Source organism: Brachycentrus maculatus, unplaced genomic scaffold (assembly GCF_059751285.1).
Source record: "Brachycentrus maculatus isolate JH-2025_06_01 unplaced genomic scaffold, ASM5975128v1 h1tg000514l, whole genome shotgun sequence".
NCBI lineage: Eukaryota > Metazoa > Arthropoda > Insecta > Trichoptera > Brachycentridae > Brachycentrus > Brachycentrus maculatus.
The window spans coordinates 509,184-531,257 of NW_028281260.1; the positions used below are offsets into that span (position 1 = coordinate 509,184).

The 22,074-nt window shown below is 33.7% G+C and overlaps 4 protein-coding genes across 9 annotated transcripts in view; 2 read left to right on the forward strand and 2 right to left on the reverse strand.

Annotated features, from left to right (window-relative positions):
• LOC148301804 (DNA oxidative demethylase ALKBH2-like) overlaps positions 1 to 7,331 on the forward strand; it is a 142,192-nt gene extending 134,861 nt beyond the window's left edge. For 4 of the 5 annotated variants that reach the window (XM_088272682.1, XM_088272683.1, XM_088272684.1 and 1 more), the window contains 2 exons: positions 1,250 to 1,413; positions 7,140 to 7,331. In XM_088272682.1, the coding sequence (XP_088128808.1) occupies positions 1,250 to 1,413; positions 7,140 to 7,282 (307 nt within the window). In that variant the 3' untranslated portion in view covers positions 7,283 to 7,331. The remainder of the gene's footprint in view (positions 1 to 1,249; positions 1,414 to 7,139) is intronic. The other variant, XM_088272681.1, reaches the window with a different exon arrangement.
• Positions 2,233 to 5,041, reverse strand: Ttc30 (tetratricopeptide repeat domain 30). Its single transcript, XM_088272678.1, has 2 exons — positions 4,886 to 5,041; positions 2,233 to 4,299 (listed from the first exon to the last, which is right to left on the reverse strand). Exons 1-2 carry the CDS (start codon positions 4,943 to 4,945, stop codon positions 2,368 to 2,370), a joined length of 1,992 nt encoding a protein of 663 aa, XP_088128804.1. The 5' UTR covers positions 4,946 to 5,041; the 3' UTR covers positions 2,233 to 2,367.
• Positions 7,332 to 8,162: 831 nt separating the features above from the next.
• Rabex-5 (Rabaptin-5-associated exchange factor for Rab5) lies at positions 8,163 to 17,283 on the forward strand. 2 transcript variants are annotated; one of them, XM_088272677.1, is made up of 10 exons: positions 8,163 to 8,233; positions 9,503 to 9,665; positions 10,158 to 10,343; positions 11,120 to 11,352; positions 12,886 to 12,998; positions 13,109 to 13,266; positions 14,377 to 14,633; positions 15,391 to 15,501; positions 16,011 to 16,145; positions 16,252 to 17,283. In XM_088272677.1, the coding sequence occupies exons 2-10, from the start codon at positions 9,521 to 9,523 to the stop codon at positions 17,059 to 17,061; spliced, it is 2,148 nt and encodes a 715-aa protein (XP_088128803.1). In that variant the 5' UTR covers positions 8,163 to 8,233; positions 9,503 to 9,520; the 3' UTR covers positions 17,062 to 17,283. The 2 variants fall into 2 exon arrangements, with proteins under 2 accessions (XP_088128803.1, XP_088128802.1); XM_088272676.1 differs by lacking the exon at positions 8,163 to 8,233 and having other exon boundaries at positions 9,339 to 9,665.
• A 1,601-nt stretch (positions 17,284 to 18,884) lies between these two features.
• LOC148301808 (E3 ubiquitin-protein ligase SIAH1B-like) lies at positions 18,885 to 21,346 on the reverse strand. The gene has a single exon (XM_088272685.1). The coding sequence runs from the start codon at positions 20,894 to 20,896 to the stop codon at positions 20,030 to 20,032; it is 867 nt and encodes a 288-aa protein (XP_088128811.1). The 5' UTR covers positions 20,897 to 21,346; the 3' UTR covers positions 18,885 to 20,029.
• Positions 21,347 to 22,074: the final 728 nt, after the last annotated feature.

Consider the following 22,074-nt stretch of genomic DNA (forward strand, 5'->3'; position numbering starts at 1 on the left):
ATAAAAATCTACTCTCAAATGTCGTTTTTACTTTCAAGATTTAACATATTAATTGTTGTTCACCAATTTAAGTAACAATTAATATCAGATGTCTCGGAAATAAAGTGTTTGTTGTTTGTGGTCACAGCGGACTCAGAAATGTGTGAATGGGAACTCGTTCATTAGTATTAAAATCACAACCTGTGCGCCATTGAAGGCTGTACCGGTGTTACTAGAAGGTCACTCCCAGTACTGCTAACAGCAACTGCTACCAATTGTTCTTAAAAACCTGACGCACACACTTATTGGTATATTATACCGTTTTCAATGCGTAAAATCTCTATAATCCGGTACTTTTTTTAGCCCTATGCGCACTGTGATCCAACGTATTTGTCAGTCACGCGAGCCGAGAAAAACGACATAAGAGAAACTGATGTTCTGGTTTTGAGAGCAATATCTGATGCTGTATATAAAAGAAGAAAAAAACAGCAAATCAAGAGGATATTATTATAAGAATACATTTACAACATTTTGAGTGTGTCCAAATACTTGTTCACAAATCTGGATTAACTCCAATTATAGGAGTTATTTTTGATATTATTTTTTTGCATCTCATCAAAGATGAAGGAGAATACGGAAGTCTGGGCATTTACAGGGCTGACGTAACTTCCAAGAATTTGAGTAGTGTGGTTGTCAATAATGGGTAGAATCAGTGAATCTTACACGTGTGTAAAGTGATCACTTAAACCAGCCTATGACGTTCGTCAGCCCCGTAAATGCCCAGACTTATTCTTCTTCATCTTTGATGAGATGTCAAAAGATAATATGAGTCTACATTAGTATTTATTGTATTTTTCCCCGAGTTATAATTTTATCCCGAGTAAAAAGATCGCTACAAGTTCTAATCTTTGGTTGTATATCTAAGGCGTCGTCTTAATACAACGCGTTTACGCGACCATCGTGCGTTCTGGCAAATTGTACTCGTACGAATCTGCGATTAAACAGATTTAGAATAAGTGTCCTGATTGCCATTCGCGCTACCAATTAGGACACTTATTCTAGATCTGTATGTTTAATCGCGGATTTTTACGAGTGAAATTCGCCAGAACTTTTGATGGTCGCGTAATAGCGTTGTATTAAGACGGCGCCTAAGAATCTAAACATGTTTTACGCGTTGTATCTGCTGGATGTCAACCCTAGAACCTCATGTTTCTCTAAAAGAGTGAGCAAGGGACTAAATACTATTTGTTACATTTATTTTTTGTCCTAGATACAGAAACGGAAGCGACCACATAGGTGAGCATCGTGATGACGAAGCTGAATTGGATCCTTCAGCTCCCATAGCCTCTATTTCCCTCGGCCAAACCAGAACATTCGTTCTTAGGCACAAGGATAGCAGGAAGCCAGGTCCGAGCAAAAAGGATATCCCCACAGGTTGGTACTATTTAGCGTACTGAATACAATTTATTGTAAAATAATAGCCTAAGGCAACATTTTTCATGCCTTTAAGGCTTTCATAGGAATCGTAATATGTGATGCATGTTATACTTCTTCTTTCTGGCTACATCCTTACTTATTGTCTTTGTAGACTGCTGGGGTCAGCTCTCCTCGTCCTCAGGTTGTAGGTCCTTCTGTCATGGATAACGTCACCCAGGCCATGTATTCTGCTTTCTCATTATGCATTTTATACAAACAGGACATTTTTTGTTGTTGTCATCTAGAATCAGCCGATGTCTTCTCCTCTGTAGTTTCAGAAAATTACTTGGGTAGTAAGTTCCTGTTCGCTTCATGATTAATTTGTTTTTGTATAATATTATTTATACTCTCGTATTACCTGTTTGACCTGTCCTAAAATTAAGCTACGAATCAATTAGTGCTACCCTCCAAAGTGGAGATGTTAGCGAGTTTTGTTATCGTTCTGGAATTCCCTGATTTGATTCCCAGGGGGGTCGAAATAAATTTTGGCGGTTTTTTACTCTAATGCTTATTTAATATTACACTGGATTGGAACATAGAGCAAAAGACTGGTCGTCGTGCTAATAACGATCGAGAAAACACTGTTGATCTGATGCAGAGTACCCGATGCACCATTGGTGATAGTGATCAGAAGTGAAGAATTTAAAAATCAAACTTTATCCATAACGATCCTTTTGCTTTACTTCGAAAACCTTAACAAAAAAATGAACACTATGCCTTGAAGTAGGTTTAAATAAAGCTAGCTTAGATTACAATTTTACAAATGAAATATTTGATGTGCTTAAAAATATGTTTTATTTTAATTATATAATCATAACGTGCGTACCTACATAGTCGATGATCAACTGCTTAAAATCCTTGTATTGTTAAACAAAAACAATTACACGCTTATGTTTGGAATATTAAATCATTTTACTTCGCATCCTCAAATTCCAATATACTGACCGATTTATCGATTGTGTTCATTTTGAGGAGCATATACTTGAGGAGCCTTGCCTCGTAGGTGACCGTGTGCTTGGCTGTGGTAGTTGCGTCATCTTCCTGCAAAGGACTTCCGAGCACCGTCGGCACGTAGCGTCCGTGCATCTCGCACCCATCCAGGAACTGCAAGCACTCCTTCAATGTCACATCCTTCGCGGAAATAAGATGCTTAGCCATGTTCTCTATGAACGCCAAGAAGCATCGTTTGGCGTAAAACCAAGTATCCGTTCCCAACTTCTTGTTGAAAGGTTCCAACGATTTGATGACTCGCGATATCCCGAACTCGAAATTCCCTTTTGCGCAATACAACGTTCCTATCACCAAGTTAACAATGCACAAATGAAAAAACTTCTTCTGAGGATCCTCGAAACTTTGTTGCTCTTCTTCCTTTTCTATTTTTCTCATAATATCTTCTGCCTCTTCATTTTGGGATGTCATAATATACGAGACGCATAAATTTGCTAGAATCGCAGCGCTCACTGAAAGTATATTGTCATACTGCTTTTTAACAATGGGTTCATAAAAGCTAACTGCTTCCTTGTATTTATTTTCTTGCATAAAAAGTACATGGGCAACATTGAGCCGCCACACATCCGATTCATTACAGAATTCGACGGATTTACGGAATATTTTCTCAACCTGAGCGTAATTTTCTATGTCCCAATATATCCTAGCCTGGGCCATCACGACCGGGATATATTTTTCGAGAGCATCCTCGTATTCTAATACGGCGCGTTTGACTTCTTCATTGTCTCCTTGAGATCTGCTTTCTTGAACTGTTTTTGTTAGTTTTCTTAGCTGTTCCGCGAATCGAGATCCGATGTCCTCAAATTTTTGGAATGCTTCTTCCGGAGATGTTTGACTCGTTATGAGAGCGTCAATAAATTCGTACAAGTATGGTGTCATGTTATAGGTCAAATCGGCGTTCTCGGCCAAGACATCAGCGGCCAAATCGTAATATTGAAATTTGCAGTAGAGTAATATCAGATTCTGAAACGTCTCTGACGGAAAAGGGTTTTGTTGCAAGAGAAAATTTAATTTTTCGAACCCTTCAGTCGGATGTGTTTCCATGTTTAGCAATGCAGTATTATGCAGAGAGACAACATCTAATTCGTGTTCGTAACGCGGCGGCATGTCGCTGAGTGCTTCGCGAGCGGCTTCGATGTTTTTCGATTGATATTCCACGGCCGCCTTCAGATTAAAGGCTTCCGTCAGCGCTGTCTCGTGAAGAGTCAGCGTATTTCCCACAGATTTAATTTCAGACACATCTCCTTGCATTCCGACCGCTAGTTCAGGATGGTCACGAATGCCTCTTTCTATGATAATATTGATGTGTTTCAAAGCCAAAGTATACTCCTTTAACCGAAAATAACACAAGGCTATGTTGTAATGTAAGTGGCTGTTGAAACCGATAATTTGAAGGGTCTTCGAAAACTTTTGCAGGGCGTCTTCGTAATTCCCTTCTTTGTATAGTAAGCAACCGAAGTTAATATCCCGGTCCGGATCGTCAGTGGGACACGCTTCCACCAAGCTCTTGGCAGCCGTAATATCTTCCTCCCCATACTTTATAGCCGCTTGAAGCTTAGTAATTTTTTCTTCGAACCCCGGTTCTGTTATTTGGCTACTAACTTTGTAAGCCTCCTCGTACAATGAAGCAAGGTACAACGACTGCGCGTAGTAAAGCCTGTAATCGGGTATTTCAGGATGAAGCTCAGTAAGTTGTTCGTAGCAGTTGGCCGAGTTAACGTAATCTTGCAAATTAAAGAAACAGTATCCTAAAAGGGATAAACCTGCTCTATTCGGATTAATATCGTTCACATGGTTGAGAACTTTGATCGCTTCCAAAAATGATTTTTCTTTTATCTGAAAAATAATAAATATCGAGAATTTACTTAAAGTATATTAAAATCTAAAAGCTTCCTATGATGATGGCTTTAAACATTAATCATTTAAAGTAACGTCGATTTTGTTTTTATACACTAATCAAATTATGATTCAAAGCATTGAATGAAAATATAACTTACTCCATATTTTGATAACGTAATTACGACACACCTGTTAAAGTGATATGGCTGTTAAAAATAATAAATAGAATGGTGAATATTACACAGCAAGCCAGCCAAAAGAACATGTACATTAATATTAAAACTTATTTTTCTTTATTGAGATAATCAATTTTAAAAGTATATATCTTGATAATAATCCCTTGTCAGATTAAATACAATTTTTACAAAGTACAAAGATTTGAACGCACTCAATATCTATATTTATAAATATGTAAATGTTCGTTTGTTCAAAATCCTAAATCTCCTAATTCTGTAAAAGGTGTCAAAAGGTTAGAAATGTCTAAATATGTACTGTGGAAATTTTACTAGCTATACATAGGTATCCATTAGTACAATTTACGAATAAATGATAGTGCAATATACGAAATTCGTAGGTTACTTACCAACGTATATATTATTTTCGTATATTCTCCATCTTTTATATTGTTCACGTCTAAACCCATGTTGATAACAAAAGTGCTCCAACGAGATATTTCGTTCCTCTGTTGACGTGTTGTGTTGTTGCGCCGTATTCTGTTACCATAGCAACGAGCAACCAATGAATACGCATTAATTTCAATTAATCTCTCTCGACTCTTGAATTTTTAGTTTTTTTATTATTATTTTATTTGGAAATTTTACTGAACAGTTATATAAATTAATTTACATTAACGACTTACACAACACAGGTATTTGTACCAATCCAGTTATTGTACAAAATTTCACATTTGTAATTTAATAAAAAAAATACCTGGAAGAGGGACGGGAGGGAGGAAAAGGGGAAAAGGGAAAGATCAAAGCTCAAGTCAAAGACAAATTATGTGAAAATAGGGACACACCACGATATAAATATCGACTCGCTATGTAAGCGATCTCAGTGGTGACGATATCGAGTAGAACATAACATCAAATTCCCATATTCATCGTTGACCAATTGTGATGAACGATAAATATAGCAACATTGTTTTTAATTATGTATTAATAGAAAATAAAAATACGTGTATTCAGTTTCCTTTATAACATATTTCTTTCGAAATCCAACGCTGCAGTTAATTTTTTTTTAAACGTAGGGGTATTGCAATGTGGTAATATTTTCATTGCTTTAAACCTCAGTGGTCGGCAAACTTATTAGCCAAAGAGTAAAAAAAAATCTTGAGATCCAAATCTGTTTGCAATTCTAGTACAATTTCAATTCAATTCAATTCAAACCCTTATCCACACCCCAATGATGCATAGGGCACTGCATTATATAAACACAGTGTTATTTTGATCGTTAACACACGAAGGAAAGGTGATCAGCCCTCCGCTTTAGGTACCAGTCCAGGGTAATATTGAGTAAATATTAGAGTGAAAAAATCACTTATATTTATTTGACCCCCCCTGGGAATCGAACCCGGGACCTCCAGAATGGTAGCCGACCGTGCTGACCATTACACTACGGAGGCGGACAATTCTAGTACACCTTAATTATAATGTAGACTTTTATTAAATTACCAGTACACTCAATGAAAGTTGATTGTTTATTCAATAAGGATTTTATACGTTGATAATTTTTTTTTTGGAAGTAAGGTATTCATAAGAACATTACTTATTGCGAATAATGTCCTTGCATCTCCTTTAAGTTCGTTCAAGTTAGGTATGTCGTTTTTTAGCACGTTTCCAAGTTCTCATCAATAAGACAATATCTCGTTTTTCTTTTAATAAGGTTTATGCTTGAAAAAGATTGTTCGTATGAATACATAAAATAATACATGAATACGTCGAAGAGCCTTCCGCCTTTCCGCGTACATTTGTGCCGGAGCCCCACATAAAACATCAAAGAGACGCATGCGGCTCCCGAGTTACACTTTGCCGACATTTGCCTTATCCGCATGCAATGGTGCATAGTGTTATCGCTATCGTAAATCACACGAAAGCAAGGAATCAGTCTAGGGTTATATATAAAAATACTTAAATATAGAAAAATCACTTTTATTTATTTTGATTCCCTTTCGAATCAAGGATATAATAAGTGATTTTTTCACTCTAATATTTATTCAATATTACACTGGACTGGTGCCTGAAGTGGAGGGCTGATCACCTTTCCTTCATGTGTAAAAGATCGAGATAAAACTGCGTTTATATGAAGCAGTGCCCTATGCACCATTGGGGTGCGGTAAGGGTTTTATTATTATTATTATTCGAATCAAACCGGGACTCTGGCGCGGCAGTCAAATACTTGGCGTAGTGATTAGTCACCACACTACGGAAGCGGAATGAAACTTTTGAATGAAAAAACGGGCTTTTGCATTAAGGTACTTAAATACAAGTTTAGCAGTATCCTATCCTATCATTACTGGTATTCTCATTATCCTACCTACTGTGCGACATAGCAGTAATATCGTTCATCCCTTTGAGCTCCGTCACTCGTCATGTATATCCCATCAAATATAATGCGTTGCTGGATCTAAGCCTTTTCATTTTTAACGTTGATACAATAAAATTATTAAAACCATTAATACAAGTTGTTATGGTAAAATCAAAGTTTCAATATGACTTTTAATACGAATGTTTGAATAGATTTGTGCATATCTTATGTATTTTATTCGTATAATAATAACCGTTTGAAAACGATAATTTGATCTGTTTTGTTTAATATTGAATTGTTTTTCTTTTCAGTTAAGGTGGAGTTGAATCACGGAAGTTTATTATTGATGAATCCTCCGACAAATAAAATTTGGTATCATTCTTTGCCTGTCAAAAAAAGTGCTATTGGTGTTCGTGTGAACATGACCTTCAGAAAATATAACAAAATTCCTTAAATTGAATAATTAAAACATAATCTTGATAAATATACTTATTTGTAATAAATTATTTTTTTACTGTAAAAATCTGCGTCGATATTTTTACCATTATCTCTAATCCGATGATAATGTATTTCATTATTAATATTGTCTGTGTACGTCTGGGTTGGGTTCATTTACTCAGAGCGATCGTCGAATGATCGCCTGTTACCACGATGAACGTGAAGATGGTTACATATACTCATCGAGCCTACATTGATATGAAGAGAGCAATTACATGAAATTTCTAGTTTTATTCTCTGAATTATGGTTTTTGCAGCCTTAAAGATCGGTAAATTATGTAACCTAAAGGTTGGTAACCTACTTAAAAACGAAAATGAACTGCTCTGCGCAATTGCAACTTCTCTAAAAAATATCTTTTATATTCACTAACAGATTGTCGCCCAAAAGTCTAGACGGACCGCGAATCATGCACTTGCGCGAAACAGTTGATGTTCGCTCTCATGTGAGTATGATTAGTTTGTTGGGTGTAATTTTGTAGGCCAAATGGTAAAGAGAAAGAGCGCGCATTGTAAAAAGTGGCATTTACTTTATGTGTTTAAAACGAGCGTAATCACAATACCAAACAAAAGAAAAGATAAGACTTCCATTTAGAGAGAAGCAAATTTCCAAATTCTGTATTATATATGGCTATTAACGAAAGTATTACACAAGGCGAAACGGTAATATTTGAAGAAAGAATCTGAAGATAACATCAATTTTATATTTTCCATGAAAAAAAATGTTACATATATTTATTTTTTTACGATTATTTAAACATGTTTAGTTGATGTTTATGAACGCGTCTTGTCGAAGGAAACACATCTATGGTAGTATATAATCTTTGATCTATGGTTTCACTTGACGTTTGTTCTGCTGTCCGAAATGTCAGTGTCAAAATTTTATTTTATTTAGATTTAATTTTAAAGGGTAAGAATTGAATTGTTATCCGAAAATTATTTATTATATTATTATATAGAAGTACGCTTTTATAAAATTGTACATTTTTGTTTTATATATAAAAATGCAATGTAATTTACTAAACCGGATGTCAAAATTGGCCACTTCATATAACTCTTTGTAGGTCAATATATTATGCTGTTTTGTTATTTATTCTACTTAATGAAAAAGTATTCGTTTAGAATCGTATGCTTTTGCCGTTGTTTTACACTTTGTAATTTTTACTTATATCTGATGAAACGTCATAATGTATTATGTTCACTAAATAACATTAGGATAACTGTTGACCAGATACTATCCAATTAATATTTGTATTCAGCTCTTAAATTAAACAGATTTGTTCTAAATACACGTATTTATTTTAAACTCTTAATATATAATTTTTTTTTGTTTATTTTTATTTAAAATATCACTTTTCCTGATTGTGAAATTCATAGTAATTATATTTTCCTCTCAATGATTTTGGCTATCTGCTTTCTTGTATTTTTTTTGTTGTTGTCTAAATACAATTGAATTGTTGTCACGCGATGTCGGCAAATCACTTTTAAAAAGTTCTTTATTTGGTTTTATGGAAGTTCACATACATTTTTTGAAAAGATGTACATATTTTATTTTCCACAAGTTTGAGACATAAATGACAGTAATCATAATAAATCAATGAGTGCATTTTTAATACTAAGAAGTGAGTTGATTCGTGGAAACCTAGGTGATAGTAAATAAAGTACATTAACATGTATTGCTTATCTGATATTCTGTTTTTTTTTTGCACATTATGAGTTATATGTATTTATATATCTTTTAAATCTCATCAAGTGATAGAGGTATGTACCAAGCATGTCTCACAAAGTTTTTACAAAATTTGTTATCTTTTGACTCACTTTAAAGAGATAAGATACACATATAAAAACAATGTCTGAGGTGTCTGCTGTTAGTAGTTGTCCGCTTGAAATGATCGAACAACATTGTGCAAATCCAAAATATAACAGTGAGTTTATCACTCATAAATTAAAATGGGATGAATTAAGTGTTTGGGGTTCAAAATACTTGGGTGACTTGAACTATTTTTGCAACTAAACATTCGTATTACTGAATGGTTTAGTAATCAGGGTGTGTTATTGTGATATTTCATGTAAATGGGTTGAAATCCGTCAATTTTGTGTGATGAAGGGGTTTTATTGAATTGAGGACTTTCTTTTTGCGTTTTAATCTTAACCAAAAATGTTTGGTACCAATCTTCAGCGGTCTTACAAGTACATAATGTACGCCACCAAGACGCCGTCGTTGCGAATTCATCACAGCGACTTGAAGTGCAAAAGCGGCTGTGGATTTTACGGGAATGCACAGTGGCAAGGGTACTGCTCAAAGTGCCATCGTGAACAAGTCCATCGTGAAAGAAGAGCAGGTAAGAATTGTTCATGTTAAACAATTAAAAAGGTTTTTTACTGACAATTGTTGTCAATATACCAAACATTGATATGAGTGACTATAAATTAATCAAAAACTGCTATAAAATCTCATTGTTTTACATCTTTATATGAGAGTGCGATAAATCTGGTATTTTTAACATATTTTTAAAATCCCATTTAAAATAGAGGTTTCAACTCATAATAAGTTACTAAACAACTTTAATCATTAACATTAGTATTGTGGAATAGTTTACGTATTCTTTCTAAATATTTATTTTTTATAATTGAAAAATTGCATATTTATATTTCATTATGTGTTATTTATTACGGTCATATTAATTGGTTCTACTCAGTTTAGAACATCAAAGTGGCTTGTTACATCCATAATTTATTACGCACCTATCCATCATTTTGTTCTTTGATCATCATTAAATTTATGCAACAATAAAAAACTTATGTAATAATATTTGGTTTTGTTTTCTTTACAGCAGAGAAAGCTAGCGGCAGCTCGACGGGTGTGCAGCGAGAACATCAGGTACTAGAAAGACAGCCAAAACCAACCCAAGTTGCTGGATTTACCAAGTTTGAAGCTAAGAAGTTACGCCATTCTGATAGTCTCAAAAAAAACAAATTACTAAAGCTCAATGTGTTCAGAAAAGCATCCAATGCCAAAGGTAGTTCATTCAAATGTTTATTTTATTTGTATTATTGTTCTCAAAAATTGATAATGTCAAATTAAATTTGGTTACTTAATATTTCATAGAAATAAATATTATTATTACTAGGGATAAACAGGGTTTTTTTGAAACAAAAAAGGTCCCGGAACTCACTTCAAGTTTTTTACAAATAAAACAAAATATATTGAAATATCATTTAAATATTCATTACAATGCTATATTTTATCATTTTGATGAATTATATAAAGAAAGATTGTAATTACGTAAGTGAAAACATTGTTTTGTGTAATTGATTTTGAAAATTTAAAAAAAAAAATTATCTGTGAAAAAATGTGCCAGAATGCCGTTCCACCGCATTATATGGAAAAAAAGCCCTGGGGATAAATAACATTTTAATATCAAGAATATCTTATTTTTATCTGGAGACAAAGCCTCCTTGGTGGTGCTCATAAAACTATTGGTGTTCATCAATTAAATTAAAGAAAAGTATTTAAATCAAATAAGAAACCATTGTCTCATGTCAAATTTGGTGTTGTATATAACCAACGGATTTTCTATATATTTCTGGACAGCAAATCTAGATTTATTTGCATGAGGCATATTTGCGGCAACAATATCCTTAATATTATTCACTAACTGAATTCCTCTTTCGCGACACTTGTTTCCAGGTTTTACAATCCAAATGTTCATAACTCCGTCCAAATCCATTTGCAGGATTCACTATATTGAATCAACTTCAATAATTTTTTATTCCATCAATTTGACAATTTCAGATGTTGCACCTGGTGACAAAGAGAGCAGAGATAGAGGTCCCTCAGAACTAATGATCCCGTCCGGTGAATTTGAAAAGCAAAAGAAAGATTTCTATGAATGTTTCCCTTCGTTAAATGCCACTATCGAACGAGATACAAGGAAATGTATCCAAGCTTTCTTTACTAGTATTGCCAAGCAATACCAACACAAAACAGTAGACGAATTATCTGACATGACGCAAAATTTTTACCAGGTATTTTTATGAAAATGTTTACATCCATCATTTGTTCTCTGATGCATATCAACTGTTTTGCATTATCACAATTGTAAATTAAATGAAAACAAGGTGATTATTTTCAAATTATAGTAGAGTCCACTATATACGCCCATTATAGTTGACCCTTGAATTCAAACAAAATTATAATTAAAATGTAACTTTGTTTTAAAATCAGGATGAATATTTTATTATAACTTAAACAAATTTACATTTTAATTTTAAAATGGAAAATCACAAAATTAGTGCTTCAAATATAAATGATATAAAACAAAATTGTCATGTGAGTCAAATATTGGGTCCTCGCACAACCCATATCATATAAAATGTTTTCCGTGGAAAATACATTATAAATTAGTAAAAGTTGCCTAAGACGGAATGCAATCGCTACAATACACATTATAGAATAATAAGCCTGTAAATAAAACAATAGGTTTTTATGTTTTTTCAACTAGGTGTAATAGTCGGTGTTTCTCTATCCCTATATATCTATAAAGTGAAAAGTTGCAACCTCTCTACAACAGAACATCCTTTGCATCCTGCATTAATTCCAGGAGTTCTGGAATATTCTTGAAAATTGCCAACTCCTGAACATCATCCATAACAGATTTCTCAAAAATTGCATATTTTAAGTCCCCTTTCATTGCCTTAGTCTGTAAAATAATCCGTCTTAGTCGAGTTCTTTATGCAAACGGTTTTCCGAAAGTTATTCTGTTTCCTTGTTAGGTTGTTATCCGGTTTAAAGAATTATTTTTACATGGAAAATAACTCTGAAATTTATTTTCCATTTGTCCTGGTTTTGGGTATAATGGGTGTCTAGTTTGGGTTGGTTTTACTGTATTTCAATATAAATATATTTATGGTGATACAAATTGTTAAAAATCCTAATTTATCATCATATTTTTGTTCCACAGTAGTAATATGTGTTTCTCATAAACCCATTCAATTTCAAACTTATCATCTTAACGCTTATGTTAATATTAATTAAAACACAAAGCATCAATCAAATGTGTTTATGCGCTTCGGTTGCAAAAAAGTAAAATAACAACAGTAAAGATATCAAATCAAATTCAGTAGGTGATATTTATCATTGCATTGAATAACAGTGCATAATATCGAATTACGAATTTATATCATAAAAAAATCATGTTATCAATACTAAAAATATTTTTCAGCAATCTGTGTTGCTCTGACTCACCTTTGTTTATGTTGTTCTTTGTTTCGTATAAAAAAAATGTCATTGCAATGGTGTTCTTAGAAAAAATGTCTTATTTTTATAATAGATTTATATTATCCACTGACACTTCGTGATGGAATTGCATTTTTAATATATTATTAGATTAAAACCAATATTTTTAGCTTTTCCACTTTTTTTATTTGACCAGCGACCGGGTTTCGTCGTTACCGACATCATCAGACTGGTCAGACCAGTCTGATGATGTCGGTAACATTGGTTTAATCTAATAATATATTATTTTTATAAAGTTGTAACAATTTTTGTGTCATTTTAAGGTATTCGCAAAACGAATGGAAACTAATCAAAATTGCTACACCGAAATAGATGCTGAAACCAGAGAACTATTGCTAGATTTTGTTGAAAAACATTCCATGACATACTTACACAGGTAATACATAGTTACATGGCATTAATTAATATAGTATAACATGGACGACTTGGAATAATAATTACCACACAAGCAGTTGTTGTAATGAAATGTTTTATTTTTATCAACAGTGTTTTATTCTCGCCAGCAAGCTGTGATGATGAGAAAAAAGATGCTCAGCTTCAAAACAGAATTCGTCAGTTGTGTTGGGTCTCACCTCATCACCTCGATTCACGTATTGACCAGAAAAATTCTAAAGTTAGAGATCTACTGTATGGTGCAATATCAGGTGATTTAAAGATTTCATCCATAACTGTCTTAAGGCTCTTCTGTCGGCTGCTAGCTCCCTTGTATCCCCTTAAGTTAAGTCCGCGCCCTGAAGTTCAGGTGACAATTACCAACGAATTATCAGGAATGGACGTCCTGGTCAGCAAAACCTTGATCTTGTTCAAGCCTCTCAAACCTCTTTTGAGATAAGCTTGCTTAAGGCTTTCGGGAGGCATGCAGAGTACAACGCCTAGCTATCTGAATGGCCTTTTCTTAACAGCTGTGACCATGAGTTAATTCGTCCTTTGCCGTATTTTCGTATTCTTCACAAAGTCAAAAGATCTATGGTACCAACTAATAACTGCTTAAATTTCATTAACTTACTGAAAACCAAATCCGTCATTTCTCAAAATTAATAATTATCCCACATGTATCATTGATTTCTCCCAGTCCCATTTTATCGGATATGTATTCCTACATTTACCATTTAGATTATTAGTGTATGAATTGTTTATTTCGGATATAATATTCAATACATTTGAAGAGTTATATTTGAATTGTAATTGTGCTTGTGGAAATCCAAAAAAATATATCTTTATCATTTTCATTTGCAGTATATAGTTTTTTAGTATATTGGTGGCATATTACATCATATTGCATCGTTACTTGTATGCTGGTATTAATGCCGTTAAACTATTAACTAGTGCAGAACAGAATCCACTTTTATCAGTTCCTCTCTTTGGGCGCTTGTGCACTAAACGTAATTTTACTGTACGGCAGTCCGGTTTTTTCAAATAAAAGCGACTATGACAATTTAGCGTAATCGAGTTCACACGCACCGATCCGGAGAAAGACGGACAAGTGCACAAGTCAATCATCCGTTTTTTCATGCTGACCGGACTGCCGGATAGTAAAATTCCGTGTAGTACACAAGCGCGCTTTCCGTACTAAATTCACTATACTCTTGATTTACCTGGAAAGATGGTGAAAAAATCTGAGATAAATGAAATTAATTTTACTCTATTAATATTTATTTTCTTACCTTTTAGAGAGTTTCACTAGGAATTGCCTGCATTTAAAAAAAATATACGATTAACACCTCATTTTACTTTATGCTAACAATTCTTTTTAGAGCTGATTGCAATGGATAGCATCTTATCTCCTGGTGGAAAGCTGTCTCGAGTGGTGGAGTGTTGCCGCGGAGTGGTGAAGTTAGTGGGAGCCGCCAGTGGCGGTCCCGCGTCAGCCGATGAGCTCCTTCCGGCCCTCATCTTCACAGTCCTGAAGGCCAACCCTCCGCGCCTCACCAGTAATATAAACTTTGTCACCCGGTTCTGCAATGCCGCCAGACTTATGACCGGAGAAGGCGGATATTACTTCACTAACTTGGTAACTATTTTGTTTACTTTTTACCAATTTCAACCATTTTATAAAGTTAATTACAGTATTATTAGTTGTTTTGTCTAAAATGTTTAAAAGTTTTACCCATTCTCTGCTAGTTTTATCTGGAATTTTTTATTATTTCTTAGGCGGAAAAAATAAAAAATAAAATTCACTTTTCAATCATTTTCATCAATTTTCAATTAATTATCTATTATCAATTTTCACTACACCAATTACATATCGCTCACTCCTTTCAAGAACGTCTTAAATCAAAATTAGTCAATTTTCAGTTGTGCAAGTTTTCGGAATGCCCAGAAAATGTACTATATCCCAGCAAAAGAGGCATATTTTTAACTTAATATTTACTTAGGGCAGAAAGTGTTGTTTTTGCATTTCGAAGAAAAGGTATTGCTTAATTATTTTTTTAAATATACTAAATATTTTTCAAATGGAGAAAAAACCTTCAGGTTTTACCTAAAAAGATCTGTTGCACAGTAAAAAGTTCAATAAGTGTATCGATATTTATTTTGAATACATTGCATTATATTTTTGAACTTTAAAAACGTTCTCCTGAAAAATCAAGTTTTTTGATTTATGACGTTCTTGAAAGGAGTGAGTGATATGTGATATGTTAAAATAACCTGTTTTTCAACATTGATAATGCTATAAAAAAAAAAATTATGCTATAAAATTTTTCATATACCAGTACCATATACTTTCATCAGAGCTTTGTCTATAAAGTTTATTCATATTTTATTTTCAGTGTTGTGCAGTATCTTTCATAGAAAATTTAACAGCGGAATCTCTAAATATGACCAAGGTAGATTTTGATGGTTTCATGAGCTTACCTGCAATCGTTGGAGGTGGATCCTGGGTAAGTTTATCTTTATTTCATCCTAGTTTTTACCAATATTAAACACTGGTACATATACCAGTGTTTAATACCTACTGTTAGTCGAATTCAATAATATATTTGTTGGAGAATGCTAGATCTTTTAAAACTGCAATGGTAATATTATCTTCCGCCTCCGTAGTGGAATGGTCAGGACGCTCAGCTACCGTTCTGGAGGTCTCGTGTTCGATTCCTGGGGTGATTTTTTCACTCTAATATTTATTCAATATTACACTGGACGCTATTACAATACTGGACAATATTAACTGTTGCGGAGGGTTGATCACCTTTCCTTCATGATCAAGATAACACTGTGTTTATATGATGCAGTGCTCTATGCACTATTGGAGTGCGGATAAGGGGTTTGAAGAAGAATATTATCTTATAAAAAAAGTGTATTTATTGAACATTTTATTTTTGTTCAGTATTTCACGTCTTATAGATAGCACTTATTAAGGATTGTAAAATATTTTTTTTCTTGCTTTTTACAGGTCGCAGCACTCTCCCTTTGCGAGGGACTTCACGACCTCCAGGACCAAATAAAACGGCTGCAAGAACTCGACAGAAAGACTACCTATATAGAAAGCGAAGCAAAAAGCCTCGCAGACCAAGTTGAATCTTTCAAGGTATACTATATAATATAATCGTTTATTTTATACCAATTACCCTGGAGTAACAATTGCTTTTAAAATACTTGTCATAATCTTATTAACAAACTATTATATTTTTCAGGATGAAATTTTTAAGAAGATTTCTGATGTACTGGCACGCACCCCATTAGATCTCTCTAAAAAACTAGTGTCAATTGAACCAACGCCCGAACAAATAATTGAACCTCTCATTGAAGACATAAAGAAAAGTGAAACTTGTCACGTTAACATAAGGAATAGTCCAGTTAGAAACATAGAGGATGTTTTTGATTCCTGCACGGATGATAAAACAGCTGCGCTTATAGAAAGTGTTCCCGTGGCTTCAACCAGTGAAATCATGACTTCAAGTCGAAATGTTAGCGACTACGCTGCAGACCTAATGGATTTATTCCCATTGGATTCCGTTCACAATTTAGCTTTGGACAATCCGCCTATCGCAACTTTAAAAACAATAGGTTCCGGTGATTTTCTATCACCGTCTCCTATCTTTGGCTTTGGGTCATTCGATACGCAATCTTTAGATGAACTAGCGACCCCAGATGAATATGGCTCGGAGCAATTTATTCACGGTTTGACAAATGTCAACTACGACATCGACCTTTCAGATCTGAGTGCCGATAATAGCGCTGCCGAGGATGCTCCCGCTCCAACTGAAGTCTACAGGCAAAACAAAGATCCATTTAGTCCTGATGGAATAGTGAAACCGCAAGCGATAGATCCGTGGCAGGCTATTCCGACCGTTCCTGTTAATTCAGTAGACCTCTCCAACAAAAAACCACAGTTGCCTATCCAGTTACAGGATGAAGCCGCTTCTATATTAGACACAAACGATTCGCCGACAACAGATTGCTTATTGCCTTCCCCAATAAAGCCGCTCAGTTCATACCAGTAAGGCAATCAATTTCTTTGTATAAATGATTAATACAGAATTATGTATTTAAATTATTGATCATGTACATTATTAATTTAATTACATTATAGAAAATTATGCCTTTTAATAATGTTAATTTCATCAAATTATCCATAGAGCAATGTATCATAATAAATATGAATAATTGAAACAGACTTCAATAAAAATAAATTATTTATCGCAATTTCATCTGACAAAGAAAAATCTGTTTTATTTAAACAAGTATATGAATAATAAAAATAATAATAATAAAACCCTTACCGCACCCCAATGCTGCATAGGGCACTGCTTCATATAAACGCAGTGTTATCTCGATCGTTTACACACGAAGGAAAGGTGATCAGCCCTCCACTTCAGGTACCAGTCCAGTGTAATATTGAATAAATATTAGAGTGAAAAAATCACTTATATTTATTAAACCTCCCTGGGAATCGAACCCGGGACCTCTAGAACGGTAGCCGAGCATGCTGACCATTACACTACGGAGGCGGACTTTTTTTTTTTCCATATGAATATCATTGTTATTTTAAAATAGCATGAAAAATTGCTTACTGCATTCAAATGTAAAATTATTAAGATTTATATATTATATAAAACAACTATGTATAATGTTGTACAGTAGACTCTCGATTTACCAGGACGAATAGTGAAAAAATCTCGTAATTTAATATAAAAAATACACAATTTCTTAATTACCTAGCTATACATACACTAAAATAAAATCCAATACAAAGTTAACACATTATGAAAGTGGCCAGAGATGCAAAAGCTCGAGAGAGGTAGTTAACTACTATGATATGACTAGCTCATATAAATACTGTGTATGTACATAATAACCTATTTTAATAATCGAATAAACGAAACAACTTTGAACTATCCTGTATTCATTGGGGTGGAAATCAATAAACTCCAGAATATTTCATTAAAATTATGTAAAATAAAAAATAAATAAACTGTAAAAAATTTAAAACTTTGAAAAAATCCCTGTTAAAGTGATAAAGTAAATTAAGAGTACTGTATTTTGGTTCTACGTGTATTTTTCTTTTAAAAAAATGTGTGAATATGAATTTGTGCCTTATTTACATAATTATTTATGCATACAACACCACACACATGTCACATTTTACAATTAAAATTTATATGTCTATTATTTGAGATTGGCGTCAAAGTGTAAAACCACATGTTAACTATGTGAATAAAAAAATCACATCTACCAAAATTCAACTTGGAGCAGGTGACATATTGTCTGACAGGTCAAAAAAAATGACAGACCTAGAAAAAAAATCTTAACAACCGCTCCTGCGACAATAACATTTTCTAGACTTACCTTTGTAAAAAAAGTACTTAATTTCTTTAATTACATTCATTATTATTTTCACCGATGTAATACCTGTTCTCCATTCTCAATGAGACCAGGTTAAAAACCATCAGCACGTAATCACCTTCAGATCTTATTCTTGGTCAATACTATAAAGCTTCAACCGTACAAAAAATATATATACAGTCCCCTCCTATAACGTTGAGGTAGGTACCGCGTTATCAGAGGGAGCATTATATGGGGTTAATGTCTTAAAATGTATTTTTATATTTTAACCAGCGGAAATCACCGAAATGAGTCGTTATTAAATTAAAATACAATTTAAAAACAAATACTACCTATGATGTTTTCTCTGATAGCACAGGACTTATCTCAACATTGTAGGGGGATGTACTATACTATCTAGTATTGTTTTTTCAATTAAACATTTTTAATTTATCAGAACACAGTTAAACATTGTTTACATCAACAACCTAGTGAGTATAGGGTATAATTATAAAGATCTAATATGTATGTTATATTTGCAAGAAAAATGAAAGTCTCCGATAAGTGCTAATGTTATAGAAGTTAAAAAAGGCAACAAAGATCCACAATGATAAGGTAAATAAAATTGATAAAGCTGGAGATGTTGGGAGCTCAGATGGATGCGAAAGAAACCCAGTGTACAAACATAGATAAGTAGTAAATAGTAAAGAGTTTTATCACTATAAAAATGTATGATGGATAATTAATTTCTGGCTTTTTTATTTTGAATCAATTTAATATGCTGGAAAAAAAATTTCTTTGAGTTTGATATTTTTAAGGAACTGAAAATACTTTGGGAGTTTCGTTCACCATTTTTTCTACACTGCTACCTTCCGAAATGGTGTTAAACTAAAATATACGACTTTCAGTAAAAAATAAGATATTTCTGATAAAAATCAAGGTTTTTAATTATCCATCAATATGATAATCACGAAGGTCTAACAACCACTGTTTTTGACAAAGAAAAGATCTTTTTCAATTTATTTTTGGTGAGGAGAATTAAATAAGTCACCACTCTTAATACGTTTAGCAATTTAAATTAACATTTTCTTGCTCAATTTTATTGAATTTTCTCAGCAAAGAAGCTGTTTTAAGTTTACAAAAAAAAGGAAATAGATCGGGGTCACTATTCGATGTATATTTTAAATAAGGGCCTTAGTCTAAAGGTATTAAAATTGACGAAAATGAATACTTGGTTACATAAATTAAACATTTTATTTTTATTCTGAAGTTTTATAATGTCAATGTGATTTGTGACATTTAAAAATATTTTCTATACTTAGATTAAGTTTTCTATGGGCAGACACGCCTTAAGAATAAACAATTGTCATCTAAAATGACTCGGTTCAGTTCACTTAACAGTATTCCGTGTACAAACGGAGTCCCTGAAGTACAGAGATCATAATATGTAATAGTATTACTGACAGAAAAAAACTGTCATTTCGGAAAATGAAAGTTTTAAATCCGCATTAAATCATGAACAAATATTTACAAAAACATAAGTATATCATACAATGGAAACTTTGGATTAATTTTTAATCTATTTATAAAACTATAACATTTAAATGGGCAAATTAACAATATTGTTTTAAATATTCACATCCGCTCTCACACCACGGATATTGTTACATTTATGCCGAGGTTGCCATTGTCCGCAAACAATTGGGCTAGAGAAGTGTCGAACACCAGACAGTCGGAGTTCATTATGGCGGATGATACTCCTTCGTGTATGGAGCGAGGCATGGCTTCCCACGTGAGCCTCCGCCTATGGCCGTTTAGCTCTAATCTATACGCAAAGTTTTCCGCTTGCTTTCTCGATCCGATTAACTGTACAATAGCGAAAAACTGTTGGTGTCCATCGAACTTTTCCTGTTTTTCCAAAACTAACATAAAGTGGTGGTTGAAACACGACTGCATCATGACCCAGTCCACAGCGCCGGGGAGGTTGATGTCGGTTGCCAGGAATACGATATCTTCGCCTTGTAATGTGGTGATACTTTTGTGGGACATCATGAGATGGGGCATTACTTGGTCTAGACTTCCTTGCCACTTGCACGAGGCTCCGGGACAGGGGCAGGAGTACGGCCGGAACTCGCAGATCTCTTCGTGCTCGGCCTTTTCCGTGTGCACTAAGGTTACCGTACACCCGGTGGCGGAGTGCTTGCATGGAAACATGACATTACTCGCGACCTTTTCCATGGCTAGGTTTCTGATGTTCCCCAGCGGCCCCCGACACGTGGGGCAGCATGTTAACTTTGGACGGCAGCTGGAGCACACCAAGTGACCGCTTTGGCATTGCAGGATAGGAGGTAGTACGTAGTCGAAGCAGACCGGGCATTCGAAGAGAGCGGCGAGATCGGCAGACATTGTTGATGAGACGTTGACGATGCCAGATATTCCGGATACAGAACACCCTGAACCACTAGCTCCTCCGCGACGTTTAGTATTCGTGCTCATGTCACTGTTACAGTGCATAGATCAGCGGTTCTTTTCAGAAAGCACCATTAGAAATGTCACCTCGGAAAGTTTCGCACGTCGATGCTGTTCGATACAGTAGAAGCGAGCACTGTATCAATAACCTTCGTATAGTTCAACGCCGTCCCAAAAAATATTCATAGAACATTCGAAGATATTAGCACCGAACATCATAAACTAATACGAAATACTGGGATTGAGAAAATTATTGAAGCGCTGTCATTTGAAATGTTTCGTTCTTCCATAACACTCCCTACTAAAAACATAAAATAAAAAAAAGCTATTACAGCCTTAATGATTTCAAAAACTAGATCATTCAGAAAGTATTTTTATCCAATTATCGCGAACTGTAGGTAATTGGAAAAATATGGAAATGGTAAAGAAATCTAAAACAACCAAAGACTAACTAAACAACCTCACACGAACAAAATCTCTCACTTTATTTTAAGTATTGCCATCATACGTTTTATACCACATAAAATACTAATAAAATTAGATCAAAATTTAGGGAAAATATCTTTAAAAGCAAAAATTAAAACACATCCAATTTTTGTAACAAATTGTTATATGAATCTTGGTTACAATTTAATCAATTTGTTATAATAAAACGAATCGTACTAGTGCATACACAAGTAATGTTATGTTTACGTTTGCATATTTTTGTGAAAACATTTTAGTTTTTTTGGTTCTTTTTTATAAAATTTTGAATATTTTGATAAAAGAATATTTAAAATTTTCAATATTTTGCATAAAATGTTATCATTGATTATGTACAGCGTAAACTACCGATAAAAGATACAACATTACTCACATATAATTAAAAATATGTCAATCATTCTTTTCTTCTAGCCCTTATCTAGTCTAGACTAGTGGAGGGTAGTATGAAATAAATAAAATATTGATAAATCACTTTTAATTATACTTTAACCACTATGTACATACAGGGCAGGTGGTCAAAAATACAAAAATATATTAATATGGAGATTGTAAATAATAATTCCTCTAAATATATTTTATATGTCAAATGAACTTTGATTTTTTAACTTTGGTTTGAAATCTTCAAACCAAAGTTAACCAAACTTCTTCTGAAATTTTTCATCTTCAAGTAATTACTACTTCATTGATCTTTTATAGTTTCTAACAAAAAATACATTTTTGTAACATAATTTCATGTTGCC

Bases quoted from the DNA above. Each gene is read 5' to 3' on its own strand.
- Ttc30 (XM_088272678.1), bottom strand. From the start codon at position 4,945: ATGGGTTTAGACGTGAACAATATAAAAGATGGAGAATATACGAAAATA. The intron at 4,300-4,885 runs GTAAGTAACCTA...ATTATTTTTCAG, and splicing joins CGAAAATAATATATACGTTG to ATAAAAGAAAAATCATTTTT.
- Rabex-5 (XM_088272676.1), top strand. From the start codon at position 9,482: ATGTTTGGTACCAATCTTCAGCGGTCTTACAAGTACATAATGTACGCC. The intron at 9,666-10,157 runs GTAAGAATTGTT...TTTTCTTTACAG, and splicing joins CCATCGTGAAAGAAGAGCAG to CAGAGAAAGCTAGCGGCAGC. The intron at 12,999-13,108 runs GTAATACATAGT...TTTTATCAACAG, and splicing joins TCCATGACATACTTACACAG to TGTTTTATTCTCGCCAGCAA.
- LOC148301808 (XM_088272685.1), bottom strand. From the start codon at position 20,896: ATGCACTGTAACAGTGACATGAGCACGAATACTAAACGTCGCGGAGGA.